Source organism: Papio anubis, chromosome 4, assembly GCF_008728515.1.
Source record: "Papio anubis isolate 15944 chromosome 4, Panubis1.0, whole genome shotgun sequence".
In the NCBI taxonomy this organism is placed as follows: Eukaryota; Metazoa; Chordata; class Mammalia; order Primates; family Cercopithecidae; genus Papio; species Papio anubis.
The window spans coordinates 50,668,450-50,684,187 of NC_044979.1; the positions used below are offsets into that span (position 1 = coordinate 50,668,450).

The 15,738-nt window shown below is 40.9% G+C and overlaps 1 protein-coding gene and 1 long non-coding RNA gene across 3 annotated transcripts in view; one reads left to right on the forward strand and one right to left on the reverse strand.

Moving 5' to 3' along the window:
• LOC103883158 overlaps positions 1-12,314 on the reverse strand; it is a 33,735-nt gene extending 21,421 nt beyond the window's left edge. Inside the window, exons 1-2 of one of the 2 annotated variants that reach the window (XR_001901118.3) lie at positions 11,487-12,314; positions 8,108-8,234 (exon numbers count right to left, since the gene is read on the reverse strand). This is a non-coding gene — a long non-coding RNA (uncharacterized LOC103883158). The remainder of the gene's footprint in view (positions 1-8,107; positions 8,235-11,486) is intronic. The other variant, XR_645284.4, reaches the window with a different exon arrangement.
• LAMB4 (laminin subunit beta 4) overlaps positions 1-15,738 on the forward strand; it is a 110,643-nt gene that overhangs the window by 21,364 nt on the left and 73,541 nt on the right. Inside the window, exons 6-13 of the mRNA XM_021936169.2 lie at positions 1,795-1,868; positions 3,201-3,389; positions 4,439-4,502; positions 4,982-5,196; positions 6,397-6,517; positions 7,778-7,966; positions 12,418-12,597; positions 15,514-15,623. Of these exons, the coding sequence (XP_021791861.2) occupies positions 1,795-1,868; positions 3,201-3,389; positions 4,439-4,502; positions 4,982-5,196; positions 6,397-6,517; positions 7,778-7,966; positions 12,418-12,597; positions 15,514-15,623 (1,142 nt within the window). The remainder of the gene's footprint in view (positions 1-1,794; positions 1,869-3,200; positions 3,390-4,438; positions 4,503-4,981; positions 5,197-6,396; positions 6,518-7,777; positions 7,967-12,417; positions 12,598-15,513; positions 15,624-15,738) is intronic.

A 15,738-nucleotide genomic window follows, 5' to 3' on the forward strand; every position in this document is an offset into this window, starting at 1 on the left:
CGTGAACCCGGGAGGCGGAGCTTGCAGTGAGCTGAGATCCGGCCACTGCACTCCAGCCTGGGCGACAGAGTGAGACTCCGTCTCAAAAAAAAAAAAAAAAAAAAATAAGATAGTTCAGGGCAAGCATAATATGAGGCTGTTTTATTTATGTCATCCACTTGACCAATGATTGACTGGTGTCTACTAAATGCCATTTCATTTTGGATCCTAGTTATTGATCTCCAGCTGGACTCTCCTTAATGAATGTGAGGTGTTTTTTTCCACAGCCACCTGTCCTCCTGATGAATGGTGCCATTTTTGCTTAATGGCTGTTTTGACCCCCACATCTAACACTTGTTCCACATCTCCTCACAAAGGGAATGTCATTCTGTCCAAGCCAATGACATAGAGCAAGGATTCTCAACCAAGCACCTTAGAGAGAAGGACAGATCTCCTTTCTAGAAAGGGTTAGGACCCTTGACACTCAGCCTGCAATGTGGCTGCCCACTGAGCAGCAAACACGTCCCTAAGCTTTTCACCCTAGAACTCTAGGCTGAACCCCAATTCACTGTAGTCCAGCCACTGTCGTCTGGAGCCATACTGCCCAGTGTGAGCACTTGAAACATGTCTAATCCAAACTGAGATGGGCTGGAAGTGTAAAAACATCCCAGATTTCTAAGACATAGTTTGGGAGAAAATGTATAATAAAGAATCACTGATTTTCTGGCAGGGTGCGGTGGCTCATACCTGTAATCCGAACACTTTAGGAGGCCAAGATAGGAAGATCACTTGAGCTCAGGAGTTTGAGACCAGCCTGGCCAACATGGCAAAACCCTGTCTCTACTAAAAATATGAAAATTAGCCAGGCATGGTGGAGCAAGGCTGTAGTCCCAGCTACTCGGGAGGCTGAGGCAGTAGAATCCCTTGACCTGGGAGGCAGAGGTTGCAGTAAGCCAAGATCCTGCCACTGCACTCCAGCCTGGGGGACAGAGTGAGACTCTGTCTTTAAAAAATCACTAATTTTTAAAATATTGATTATATGTCAAAGTAACTTTTAAATATGTTGGTTTAAGTATATTATTACAAACAAATTTATCTGTTTCTTTTTACTTTTTTTAATATGGCTATTAGAAAATTTTAAATTACATACATGAGTAATATTCTATTTCTGTTGGACAGTGCTGCTCTAGAGAGATCTGGGCTGCTTTTGTGTCTAGGTTAGGAGTGATATCCCACATCTGTGCTAGAGATGGATCATAACTAGCTCGGTGTAAAACCCTGACCAGGGTACCTCTGCCACCACCTCAGCCACAGAAGAGCCCACAGGTCCCCAGTCCAAGGGGAATATTCCAAGTTGTGTTATATGCCAGGTGACAATGAAATTCTAGTTCAAATGACTTTTAGCAACTCTTGGAAGAAATAGGTACATTGGTTTTTACCATCCTCTGGCTAGCTAGCTCATGTTTATGTGTAGTCAAGATTTTAGTACAAGGAAATGAAACCTCTCTTTCTCTCTTTCCACCTAGGGCAAATGTCCTGAAACTCCCTTGGTTATATGTAATGCTGCCACATAGTGGCCATGTGTGTTGCCACTAAAACACAGATGTGGGCACCATCAGGGTGAAACGTATCCTGCCCTCCACACCTCCTGGGCTTGGAGTGGCATGGGATACCACTCCAACAGACGGGGAAAGTGATCATCAGCCTTGTGGCATCAAAGAGATTTTATTACAGATAAGTCACAGTGGGGAATTAACATGATAAACAGGAGTCTCTCAAATTCACTGATATTCTTCTTTCTGGATTCTTCCTTAGGTCTTGATCATGTCAGCATCAGACTGGACTTAGAGGCATTATTTCGGTTCAGCCACCTTATCTTGACCTTTAAGGTACAGACGAATAGGCCTGCTGCCCCTCTTTTATCTATTCCCCAAATGCTCAGTGTTTATCTGGAATTTCACTGTCTTGCTTCCTTGCAGTGAACAAAAACAGAATAAGTTCAGACTTGACCTTTGCCACCTGAGCTTTGACTCTTACATGAAGAAAAACAAACACTTTTGAAAAATCAATGGCCATGACTATATGATTTTTTTAAAAATTAGGAGACACAGAGAAAAGGAAAACTCCCAGTACTGAGGTGATAGGAACCACAAAACCTATAAAGATAATTTTTGGGAGAAAAGGGCAGGAACTGGAACTTATTTAGGTAAATATGGAAAGGTTGTGATCAAGGGGAAGGAAAAAAGAGTCTTTACTAAGGTGAGTCAGATGCCAGAGAAAATCATTGTGCTATAGTGCTTCTTTAATCATTCAGGAAAACTCTAATTTTGATGTCAGACTTTATGCTCGTTTTGGTAAGAAAAAATGAATATGAAATTTAAAAAATGAAAAAACCCACCAGTCTTTGTCTCCAAATAACTCCCAATCTAGTCATAGATACAAACATATAAATATAATAGAAAATTATAATGCAAAGTGATAAGTACAGAATTAGCAGTATGATTGATTTAAAATGCTGGGAAATTTAAGGGGCTAAATCTGCTGTGGGGAACCAGGATAAACTTCATGGATAGGTTTGAAGGATGTATAAGAGTTTGCCAGAGGAAAAGCATGCTTGGCAAAGAGAATCACAACAAATTGCTGTAAAGTATTAACTACATTAACTTTTCAATTTATAAGCCATCTTTCTTCATTAATAATTCACAATGCCATAAACATTTTTATAATGTAATTAGATTATGAGCACAAAGTGTGTACTCATAAATACTGAAAAGAGACTGTGGTGTGTGTATTGTGTAGTAGATTTTAAAAGATAGACCTGGCCAGGAACAGTGACTCACACCTGTAATCCCAGCATTTTGGGAGGCTGAGGTGGGCATTTGAGCCCAGGAGTTTGAGAACAGCCTGGGCAACATGGCAAACTCTGACTCTGCAAAAAAATTATCTGGGCATGGTGGCATGCACCTGTAGTCCCAGCTACTCGGGAGACTGAGATGGGAGGATCACCTGGGCCTGGGAAGTTGAGGCTACAGTGAACCGAGATCATGCCACTGCACTCCAGCCTGGGTGACAGAGTGAGATCCTATCTCAAAAACAAAACAAACAACAGAAAGATACACTTAAAGTTTTTAAAAATGGAATTAGAAAATATAAATATTCAATCTGAAGTCGATAATAAAATCTGCCTTTGTGAAATGTGCCAACTTACTCATTTTTCCTAGACTTTTCGGCCTGCTGCAATGTTAGTTGAACGTTCCACAGACTATGGACACACCTGGAAAGTGTTCAAATATTTTGCAAAAGACTGTGCCACTTCCTTTCCTAACATCACATCTGGCCAGGCCCAGGGAGTGGGAGACATTGTTTGTGACTCCAAATACTCGGATACTGAACCCTCAACAGGTGGAGAGGTAGCATTTCCTTCCTTGTATTTATTTTATATAAATTAAACTTTTAAAAAGTGTAATTAAAAGAAAAAATTTTGATAGTGTTTACTGCAACATAATTTGGGCTGTTGCTTTTTTAAAAATGAAAGTGTCTAAATTGAAATGAGTCCCAAATAAATACTAAATACGTTTTTAGAAGCAATCCTGCACAAGAGTGCTCAGCTGAAGGTGGGAGTGGGATAAAACTTAAATGGGGCACCATGGCCCCAGGCACCCAGAAGAAGGAACACCGATTTCTAAAGCTTGCAGAGGAGCCATGTAAGCTAGCTGCAGCCTGGCATTAGCTATCTCATCCCCGTGCTCTGTAAACCACCACCCCAGGGGAATCTGCCAGGAACAACCCTCTGAGCAAAGCTGGTGCCTGGCAGAAGGTTGGAGTGAGTGGGATTGAACAGGTACTATTTTATCAGGTATAGCAGAAAGAATTAGTGGCAGAAGACAGCTCCAGAATTCCCCACCAAATCCAAATTGATCATGGCTTGCCAAATTGTCCATCACTCCATCCCAATCCAGCATAAGTGTTCTCTTTGCTTTTTCTGCCTGTATAAACCACTTGTACATAAAAAGCTAGAAATGACTGATTAATATCTTTCATTTATTTCTGCTCTTGGTACCTCTATTCATATGGTAACCCAAATGATAATCTGTATTCTATGCCAGCTGGGAAGCAATAGCTCAGCCTTCTTGTAAGATCAGGGTCTCTTCCATAAAAGTGCATTTCACAGTCAGGTGTGATGGCTCACATCTGTAATTCCAGCACTTTAGGAGGCTGAGGCAGGAGGATCACTTGAGCCTGGGAGTTCGAGACCAGCCTGGGCAACATAGGGAGAACCCCCACCTCTACAAAAAACTTTAAAAATTAGCTGGGCGTGGTGGTACATGCCAGTGGTCTCAGCTACTTGGGAGGCTGAAGTAGTAAGATTGCTTGAGCCTCGGAGGTTTAAAAAAAAAGTGTGTTTGACAATTACATTTTCGGGTAATATACTATAAATTTATCTATATTTATTTTACAGGTTGTTTTGAAAGTTTTGGATCCCAGTTTTGAAATTGAAAACCCTTATAGCCCCTACATCCAAGGTATGAATTCCTTTATATTTTTCATATCAGCTTTAAAAAAATTTCAAGTTTGGCATATTCCTTGTAATTGCTTTCTTTTTTTTTTTTTTTCTTGAGACGGAGTCTTGCTCTATCATCCAGGCTGGAGTGCAGTGGTGTGATCTCAGCTCTCTGCAACCTGCACCTCCTGGGTTCAAGCAATTCTTGTGCCTCAGCCTCCCAAGTAGCTGGTATTACAGGCATGTGCCACCCTGCCAGGCTAATGTTTGTATTTTATGTAGAGACAGGGTGTCACCATGTTGCCCAGTCTGGTCTTGAACTCTTGAGCTCAAGGGATCCTCCTGCCTCGACCACCCAAAGTGCTGGGATTACAGGCACGAGCCACCACACTGGGCCTATAATCGCTTTTCTGTAGTATATTAAGGGTATATCAGTCAAGAAGAGTCCCTTGAACTGATGCGCCTCAAATTCACTTTGATTCATTATTTTCCTTTCTTTAGACCTTGTGACATTGACAAACCTGAGGATAAACTTTACCAAGCTCCACACCCTTGGGGATACTTTGCTTGGAAGGAGGCAAAATGATTCCCTTGATAAATACTACTATGCTCTGTACGAGATGGTTGTTCGGGGAAGCTGCTTTTGCAATGGCCATGCTAGCGAATGTCACCCTATGCAGAAGGTGCGGGGAGATGTTTTCAGCCCTCCTGGAATGGTGAGTTATTAATCCGAAAGAACAGTGGGCTGTCCTACCTGCCTTTCACTGTCCTGGTGCTGAATGTAGATGAGGCGCTCCACATGGAGATCAACAAATCTAAGTGCCAGTTTTATGCTTACGTGGGTGCCATTCAGCCTATCCTAATAGGTCACCTAGGACCCTCCAGTTCCTCCAGCCACAGGTGCTTGTGGATTCTGCAGCATATGGACATCATTGAACCAGTGAGCAGAATTTATACTTTAGGATTTCAAGATACTTCATCTTGCCCTCTTTTCATTTATTTTGTAGAGCATGGAGATTTGGTGGAGAGGGATCATATTGGGTTGGTGCAAAAATGCTGTTTTTGCCACCACTTTTAATTGCAAAATCTGAAATTACTATTGCACCAACCTAATAATTTCACGTTCATTCTCTTACAAAAATCTATTGAAGGACGTTTGTGTGCAAGACCCTGTAGTCAATGCTAAGGTATTTCAGCAATATCTGATGTTGTAAAATGTTCAATCCAAGTAGCATTCTTACACTGGGAATGGCTGTGTCTTAATACTGCAGATCTCTCTCATCTGGGGGCACTAGCTTTAAAAGATATTGTAGAAGAGTTGTAGTTTTATGCAGAGTCCCATGGAGTGTGTCTTCTAAATAAATGTCAATTGTTTATTAGGCATATTCACACAAGGCTTAATGTTCAGCTAGTGTGACTTCCCATTCAGCTACACTCTTTCCCATTCACTGGAAACAGAACTTCTCTCTCTGCATGTGGGTCATTTAGAGCATTTTGGGAAAATCCAGGAGAATCACATGGCTTTCTTCAGCTTCGTTCCCTTTTCTAACTCCCTCTTTTTTCTTATGCTCCTAAACAATCCCATATACCACTCCCCCACAACTCCACACAAACCCCTTAGCCATCCTGTCCCTCACTTTATTGAGGGCTGCAATGTGCTACCCTGAAACTAGAACTTAGAAAAGCCAAAAAACAGTATTGTATTTTAGAAATTCACTGAACTTTTTAAATTTTTATAAAGTTTAAAACTAGTTAAGAAAATAATAGAAGATAGTCAAGGTCAGTATTATAATTAACATACGGGAAACTAAGGATCAGAGAGGTACCAGGACCTGGTATTTCATTTCCCATTTAAAGAACCCCAACGTCCCCAAGGACAAGTCCTCTTTTAATGCTCTATTTATTGCACAATGCAGGTTCACGGTCAGTGTGTCTGTCAGCACAATACAGATGGTCCAAACTGTGAGAGATGCAAGGACTTCTTCCAGGATGCTCCTTGGAGGCCAGCTGCAGACCTCCAGGACAACGCTTGCAGATGTGGGTGAAACTCAGTTCCCTGCATAGACTGAGTGTGCTCTAAGTTTCCTTATTTTGAGAAACACTTCGTTCATTTCTGTGGGGCTGCAGGCACCAAAGTGGTGAGGCTGTCCTCCCAGCTCCTATAGTGTGATATCCCGATGTTCCCAATTATCTCACATAGAAGAATTGCCAACTTCTCCAATCCTCACACCACAAATTGTTTAATTTTAAAAATGAAACAGTAAGCATGTTGTGTGGCACCCTTCCAGTAGAGGTACGGAGCCATGTAATGGCAGTATCAGCAGGGACAAGGCAACTCCAAGAATTTGGTGAACACTAGATTTGGTTCAGAGATCTGTACTGTCATCCTGAATAGTCATACATTCCATGAGCGTGACCTTAAACCCATCTGTAGGATAATAGGAGAAATGAGGCCCAGTATTGAGTTTGACAGGCTATTGTATTGTTTTAAATAAAATATTCAGGCTAATAAGATGCTGGTTTTGTTTTGGCTAACATGTTTGCTGCCTCTGAATTTTAATGAACTTCCAAACAAATTTGTTATTCAATTTCTTTTCCCAGACTAGGAAAAACAATTTGAGGGAATGAAATGTCCCTAGAAGAGCTCTAATAAAAAAGCCTCATCCATGAGAGTCACAGTATACAAGACCCAGGAAAATGCAGCCTGACCTTAGACTGTTTACAGGAAAAGAACCAAAAAGACAAACAGTGTAGACATTACCATGAAGACAAATTCCTCCAAACAGACTGCCTTTCCCTCCAGGCCTCTGGCCCAGCCTCAGATGAGATAAAATTGACCGCAGCCCTTGCAGCTCCCTGCTTATGTGGAGAGGCCGGGCCGATTGAGCTTTGCTGTCTTCTCTAGGAATCCCAGAGCATGCAGAACATTTCATGTAAAAATGTCAGTTGCACAAAGCATAAGTCAGTAAAAGCATCCTTTAATGAATACCACAAATATTGTACTCTGTGACTTTAGATCACCGAAATGATTTACTTTTGTTCACTTGATTTTTAAAAACTACATATTTAACGTATCGGGAGCACATTTTATAGAAAGCGTTGGAGCAGAATCAGAGTACTAGAAAGATCCCCTGAGAGCACACATTTTCTCCCTTTGTTTTCTTGGTACATCTATACAAAGAACACAAAGTGGCAGGAGGACGCGGAGGACCAGCGGGTGCCCTGACCATTGCGGAGGTGCTGGCTGTGCCACCCGAGGCCTTGGTCCACCTCTCAGTCACTTTCTTCTCCTCTCAGCGTGCAGCTGTAACAGCCACTCCAGCCGCTGTCACTTCGACATGACTATGTACCTGGCAAGCGGTGGCCTCAGCGGGGGCGTGTGTGAAGACTGCCAGCACAACACTGAGGGGCAGCACTGCGACCGCTGCAGGCCCCTCTTCTATAGGGACCCCCTCAAGACCATCTCGGATCCCTACGCGTGCATTCGTGAGTCCCTGGGCCCTGCCTGGATCCTACCTGCTGTCTGAGCCAAGTTCAGTTTGATCTTACTGGGGCTGCCCGCGCCCCCTCTGCTTAATGGCATCTCCAGACTACCCTATTTTGGGGAGTGGAGGATTGCAAAAATACCTCTGCTTTAAGAGCTTGTCCTTCTGCAAACAAGTTGATCCAAATAATCTGTGTCTGTTCTGGCAGTTAGGAAATTATGTAGGATCCCACGAGGAGAGGCAGACACCTTGAGTATCATGGAAGCCTGCTGGGGGAGGAACCAAAGTGGTAAAATTGGCTAAAACATTCGACTGGCTGTAGACACTTCAATTTTGCTGTTAAGATGCATAAGCTAACATGTTACTTAACTTGCGCTTTTTAAAAACCTTTAAAAACCTTTTATCTTGAAGCTCAACTTCTTAAATGAAATATTTCAAGCATGTACAAAATAATAGAGAATAATATATTAGACACGTTTATACCCCACCACCAGCTTTCTCTAAAACAGTCTTAGCCTGTCACTCTCGGGACTTTCTTTAATAAAACATGACAGGCACTATATCGATGTCTCAGGTACACAACTGTCCCGTTTGTCTACCCTCCTTGCTAGGGGTAAATGCATATATTTTGCATTATCATGATTTTTTTTTCACACTTTCACATGTGTTTTTATCTACGAACAATATATGTTGACATGTTTTCAAAGTTTAGATAGATGATGTCATTTTGTATGTGTCTTTCAGCAACTTGGGTATTTCATTCAACATTATATTTTTGAGACTTTTCCATATTAGGTAGCCTTAGTTCTTCCATTTTAATTTCTTATAGAATTTTTTCCTTTAAGTATGACAAAACTTATTTGTTCACTTTTCTTTGGATGCTGCAGTAAACATTCTTGTGTATGTGACCTTGTGCATCTATGCAAACTTTGTCCCTAGGAGACATACCTAGCAGTGGAATTTCTGGGCCATGGAGTATGGACTTCAAATTGATTAAATAACACCACATGGTCCCCTAAGTGAATATGCCATTGGCCACTCACACCATAGTAAATGGGAGTTCCTGGGGCTCTACATCCTTGCCAACACTTGATTTTGTCAAACTTCAATTTTTGCTTTCTTGGTTTTATCACACTTTACTTTTCACTAATCAAATGGTATCTCATCATTGTTTTAATTTGCATTTTCCTGCAGGACTGGGACTAGAGTGAGCCAAGGAAGGCACTTAAGTTCCAAAATGTAAGGAAGAACTCACTATCAGGGTGATGGAAGTGCAGGGCTAACACTTGCTGCTTGCACAAATCTGAGAGTGGGTACCTCCTTAAATGTTGCACCCCAGCCACCTTGCTTGCTCACTCTCGTCCCATCACTGCTACACATTTTTGCCTACAGAAATACTCCAACCTGATTTCAAATACCCAGTGTCAGTAACTGGGTCTGAAATCTTACTCTACTTGCAGACTAACAAGTTGGCCTGTTATTGTTTCATGGATAACAGAAGACACAAAACTCTTGGGCCAAACACAAAAGACTTTATAACTCATGGCATAGCAAGAAACAAGATCATTGTATTGGCCTGAGTTTCCATGTCCCCATGTCCCATGGGAGTGACACAAAGGATACCATGTGAATAGTGTACATCTAGTAAGTTTATGATGCAGCTGAGGAACACTGAACTTGGAGGATTCATTGCTTTATAGCAAGTGGAAGCAAGCCTATTTTTTATGCAGGGGAAGATGCCACTCCATCCCTCAAGGTTGCTTGCTGCAAGCACAACTCTAAGAAATGGCTAGATAAAGAGCCAGTGGGGCCTTGCACGGCGGCACACTTAGCAAGAACGTTCAGGATACCAGCACCCATTGAGGATTGCCTCTCCCAATACTCAGGGATTCCACTTCTTAGGGTATATCCAAATAATGCTAAAGTGAGGGCAGGGAAGCTGCTATAAAATCTAACTTCAACTTTCATATAATAATAATACATAAAATGAAGTCTTATACAGTGTAATTCAGTAGCCATCTGAATACATTCAATGTCCTAGATTTCAAACTTTAAGTGATCACAATATAGAAAATGCATCAATAAAGTATTTTGGCTTGGATTACTCAGTAGGCACCTGACTATATAAAATTTACCTACATGACGTGTTCAAAATTGATATAAAGAACTTGATTATCAGAAAATTTATTTCTTTAGAGCAATTTCCTAAGTATCCTACAGTTTTTACCACAATCTGTAATCATGCACACACATAACTGTTATTGTTTTAAAAGCTATGTATTTATAAAAGAAGATTAAATTGCTCTCTTGGGTAGAATCAGGGAAATACAATTATTGAAACAGGTTATCTAGGAATCTGGAAAGAGATTTGGAAATAATAAACCAAATATTTTGAGCACATCAATCAAAGTCTTGTTCCTTAAGAACCACTGAGTATTAATTTGATAGTGCTTTGGAAAGAAAACTAGTACTCCTGGTATGAAACTAAGAAGTCATTCTTTGTAAACAAGGAATTTTTCCATAAAAGGTAGATGAGGAGTTTGTAACCAACTACTATCATGAGACACCCCGGTTTCTCCTAGTTTACCTAAACAAATGTTTGTGTGTATATATACAAACGATGTGTATTTGAAGATTGATTAGCATTCTCATATAAATTTTCTCTAAGTTGTCCTCGTTCGAACCTAAATATTTACATAAGCAGATTCCAGGCATAAGAGTTGACTAATTTTAAGTTTTCTACAATTAAGATGCCATTAAGTTTGATACAGAAAAGCAAGATTTGATAGACTCAACTGCTGATAATAAAAGTTTGCTAGAATTGTGTGACACCAAGACATTTAATTAGACTTCTAAAGGTCATGACATAGGCTGTTTCGAAGAACGTTTACTATCTACCCTCCCACATCTCTTTCCCAAAGGATACTTCTGTGCATAATTAAATTATTCTCTGGAACTCAATACTGATTCTTTGGAGTGTCTCCCAAAGAAATTTTAGCTTTTTCCTTTTGGCCACTTCTAAGATGAATCTAGTTTGTTCCCTTCTTTCTAGAAGCAACTGACTTTAATTAGAAGAAAATTGTGGTTTTTGCAAACTAAACAGAACTCAATGCTATTTTTTCATAGTAAGTCACCAGTCACAAAACAATAACAAACAACAAATGATTAAAATGTGAAAGATTGCGTCAGAGAGCAAACACGGGTTGCTTCAATAATGTGAAACAACTGGTTTGACTGAATTGTTTCCATTAAACTCACTAACCTAAATGGTGGTCATATAGACATGGTTTTAGACTTGACCTTTTTGTTTTTAGTAATCCAAAGGAAGCATGTATAAATGTGAATGTGACTGTTCCTTAAAATCAGGATATTCGTATTTTTAATTTTTATTGACCTCCTTAAAAGTGGAAGCCCATGGAAACACAGAACCACAAAGGTACAAGAGACCTTGGTGGTCATCTAATGCCCAACAACACATTTGTCATCCATACCAAAGCCACAAGTGCTGTTTCAACATCTACCTGGACACCTCCGATGATGAGGGGTTCACTGCAGTATTGGACAGCCTTAACTATTAGAGAGTTCTTCCTTAAACTCAACCAAGTGCTACCTTTTGTGACTTCTACTCTCTCCTGGTTCTACCTTCTAGAATTAATTCAAACTGTCAACATTCTTTTTCATATGACACCCCATCCTTGAGTTGTTCAAATGTCTACAGCAACAACAACAGAAAAAAGGTTGCTACCTTTATGGCTCCTTTGCTACAAGTGACTGTTTATCCCATTTTCCAGAATCTCTTCCGTCAAGCTCTTGACCTGTCAGCAGATTTCCCCCAACAAAACCAAGGATATGAATACTTCTCGCTATTCCTTTCCTTTCCTTCTTACAGGTGTTTCTTCCAAGGAAAATAAAATAGAATGTCACTTTTCCTTGTGACATATTTTTCTGTGATAGAGGAGAGACTTACTTTTTAACCAGGTTTCAGAGATTTTGACCTTATTTTCACCTTTAGAGTCTTTTTTAAAATCTATTTTTAGATGAAATTCACATAACATATTAACCATTTTTAAAGGAACAGCAGTTCACCGGCACAATGTTGTGCAGCCATCACATCTACCTAATTCCAAAACGTTCTCATCATCCCCAGAAGAATCAATCTATTCTTAACATAATCTAGTCTTAATTGTCATAACAGCAGTCTTCCTCTGGTCCTCTGACTTTCGAACCATTTAAAAGTCTTTTAAAAATATATGTGTGGATTTATTCAAAGTTTTCCAAGGCTAGAGATCTGGGAGACATTTCTGAATAGCTCTTGCCAAGTGGTCTAATTATTTAAACATTTAATTATTTAAACAAAGCGAGATAGTTATAGCATCAGTAAAATGCTGTGCTTATATTTCAGGCTTCCCACAATTTGCAATTAACTAAAATAATGAATGTCTGTGTCCCCAGCTTGTGAATGTGACCCTGATGGGACCATATCTGGTGGTATTTGTGTGAGCCACTCTGATCCTGCCTTAGGGTCTGTGGCCGGCCAGTGCCTTTGTAAAGAAAACGTGGAAGGAGCCAAATGCGACCAGTGCAAGCCCAATCACTACGGACTGAGCGCCACTGACCCCTTGGGCTGCCAGCGTAAGTCCATGGTGGGCGATGGGGCGAGCATCTATCAACCTCTATGTGGTTGGTTGGTTGGTTGGTTGGTTGGTTGGTTGGTTTTTGAGATGGAGTCTTGCTCTGTCGCCCAGGCTGGAGTGCATTGGTAAAATCTCGGCTCACTCCAACCTCCACCTCCTAGGTTCAAGCAATTCTCCTGCCTCAGCCTCCCGAGTAGCTGGGATTACAGGCGTCCACCACCATGCCCAGATAATTTTTGTATTTTTAATAGAGACAGGGTTTCACCATGTTGGCCAGGCTGGTTTCAAACTCCTGACCTCAAGTGATCTGCTCACCTTGGCCCCTATGTGTTTTAAAGCTTGGGGCTGTCTCTGTCTGCCCTAAAAATTGATGATCATGAATACCTAAGAATCCTGCCAACCTCTGGGTTTTAAAAAGTAACATATTGGTTCCCGTAAATTCCAAGCAGTTAATGGAGAACTTTTTATTTTTAAATTTTTTTTTAGATGGAGTCTTGCTCTGTCTCCTAGGCTGGAGTGCAGTGGCGTGCTTTCAGCTCTGCACTGCACTCCGCCTCCCGGGTTCACGCCATTCTCCTGCTTCAGCCTCCCGAGTAGCTGGGACTACAGGCGCCCACCACCACACCCAGCTAATTTTTTGTATTTTTAGTAGAGACGGGGTTTCACCGTGTTAGCCAGGATGGTCTCGATCTCCTGACCTTGTGATCTGCCCGTCTCGGCCTCCCAAAGTGCTGGGATTACAGGTGTGAGCCACCGCGCCCGGCCTCTTTTCATTTATTAAAATATGTTTCCACTTTCTTCTCACACTCCTTCTAATATTGATCCATATGTTCTCTGATAAAGAAAAAAAAAGTAAAGAGCTCAGGGAAGGCGGGGAGTGGAAATAGAAGAAAACCTCAGCAGTTTTCTGAGGCCAAATGAGCCAACCCTCAGCTATAGGATCACAGAAATTTAGAACTGCTCCAGGCCTCTGTAGAGCTACAGATTCATCAGGAACCCTGGGTAAATAATTTCCATTTGGTGACAGCCTCCTGCTCCATATTTTTGCCCATATATGGAACTGTGGATTATTTGCATATTTAGAGACATTGGGCTGAATCTTTCTGTAATAAAATGCTCTTCTTGGGTTTGATGGAAAAATTAAATGTCATGATAATGAATTATATATCAAACCAATTTCCCATCATACCTTTCAGCATTCCACATGTTTCTCTGACTCTCTGACTAAACTGATGTCCTCCAAGAACAAGTTGAACATTATTTTGGTGTGTGTGGGTGTATAGCAGCTTTAAATTTTTTTTTTTTAGTTGGGGGAGAGACAGAGTCTTGTTTTGTCATTAAGGCTGGCTTACAGTGGCATAATCATACTCACTGCAGCCTTAAACTCCTGGGCTCAAGCAACTTTCCCACCTCAGCATCCAAGTAGCTAGGAGTATAAGCATGTGCCACCACAGCCATCTAATTTTTTGTTTTTAAGAGACGGAGTCTCACTATGTTGCCTAGGCTGGTCTTGAACTGATCCCAAGCAATCTTTCTGCCTCACCTTCCCAAAGTGCTGGGATTCTAGACAGAAGCCACTGTGCCCAGCCCATAATAGCTTTATTGAATATAATTTACATACCATACAATTCACCCTGTAAGCAATTCAATAATTTTTAGTATATTGGAAGTTGTGTAATCATCACCACAATCGATTTTATAACATTTTCATCCCCCCACAAAAGAAACCCCTCTTCTGGGTATATACCCAAAATAATTGAAAGCAGACCTTTGAAGGGATATTTGTATTTCCACATTCATAGCAACACTAACCAAAAGGTGGAAGTAACCCAAGTATCCACTGATGGGTGAGTGGATAAGCAAAATATGGTGTTTACATACAATGGAATATTATTCTTCCTTAAAAAGGAAAAAAATTCTGACACATCCTTCAACATGGATGATCTTTAAGGACATTATGCAAAGTAAAAGAAGGCAGTCACAAAAAGACAAAGACTATATGATTCCACTTATATGAGGTACCCAGAGTAGTCAAAATCAGACAGAAAGCAGCATGGTGGTTGCTAGGGCTTAGAGGGGAAAAGGAGTGGGGAGTTATTATATAAAGGACATAGAGTTTTGCAGGATGAAAAACGTTCTGGAGCTTGTTTATGCAACGATGTGAATGTACTTAATGCAATTGAACTGCCTGCTTAAAATGGTTAAGATGGTATAGTTAGCAGTATTTTCAGGTTTTATCCATATTACAGATTACATCAGTCTTTATTTTTTATTACTAAATAACATACTATTGTACAGAAGTGCCACTTTTATTTATCCATTCATTAGTCAATGGGACATTTGGGTTATTTCCATGAACTAACCCAAGTGTATGGAATTTGCTGCAAGTGTATTCCTTGCTCTGGTAGCATGTCTTCTTAGCCTTTGCAACATATGAAGGGCTCAGAAATGTCTATGGGTAAAGGAGAAGAAGGACGGAGGGCATTAAAAGAAAAAGTAACAAAGTACTAAGGGAGAGAAGAGAGAGCGGGATTCCAGATGCATCTGCCAGAGAAGGAGCCATCAGTAATAACCATGACTCCCAGAAACTCCTGCCTCTGAGTCACCAGCCTGGTCAGCATCACTCAGGGTTACTGTGCCAGTACTGCAGCATGTACAGCTAACTACACCTACTTGTCTCCTCCTAATTGCCATCCAGTAAAACTACATAAGGCTCTGGAAGTGTCTGACACAGGATTTCCTCTGTGAGATTGTATGCAATACAATAATCACCAGCCAGGCACACAATAAACCTGGGAGGGCAGGCTTCTCTGTGTTCTTGCCGTTATACTTCTTGCTTTGTGTGAGCTATTAAGTACACTCACAAGAGCGGAGGAATTAAGAATGAGAATAACTGTGTATGCTGTGCTTTCAGCCTGCGACTGTAACTCCCTTGGGAGTCTGCCACTCTTGACCTGTGATGTGGATACAGGCCAATGCTTGTGCCTGTCATATGTCACCGGAGCACACTGCGAAGAATGCACTGTATGTATTTGACTATCATTTCCCTTTTATATAATGATGTGGATTTCTATTGCCATTGCCTAGGTGAGACTTGGTTTTGCTAATCTCTTTCCTTTTCCTATTGTGTTTTAGTACT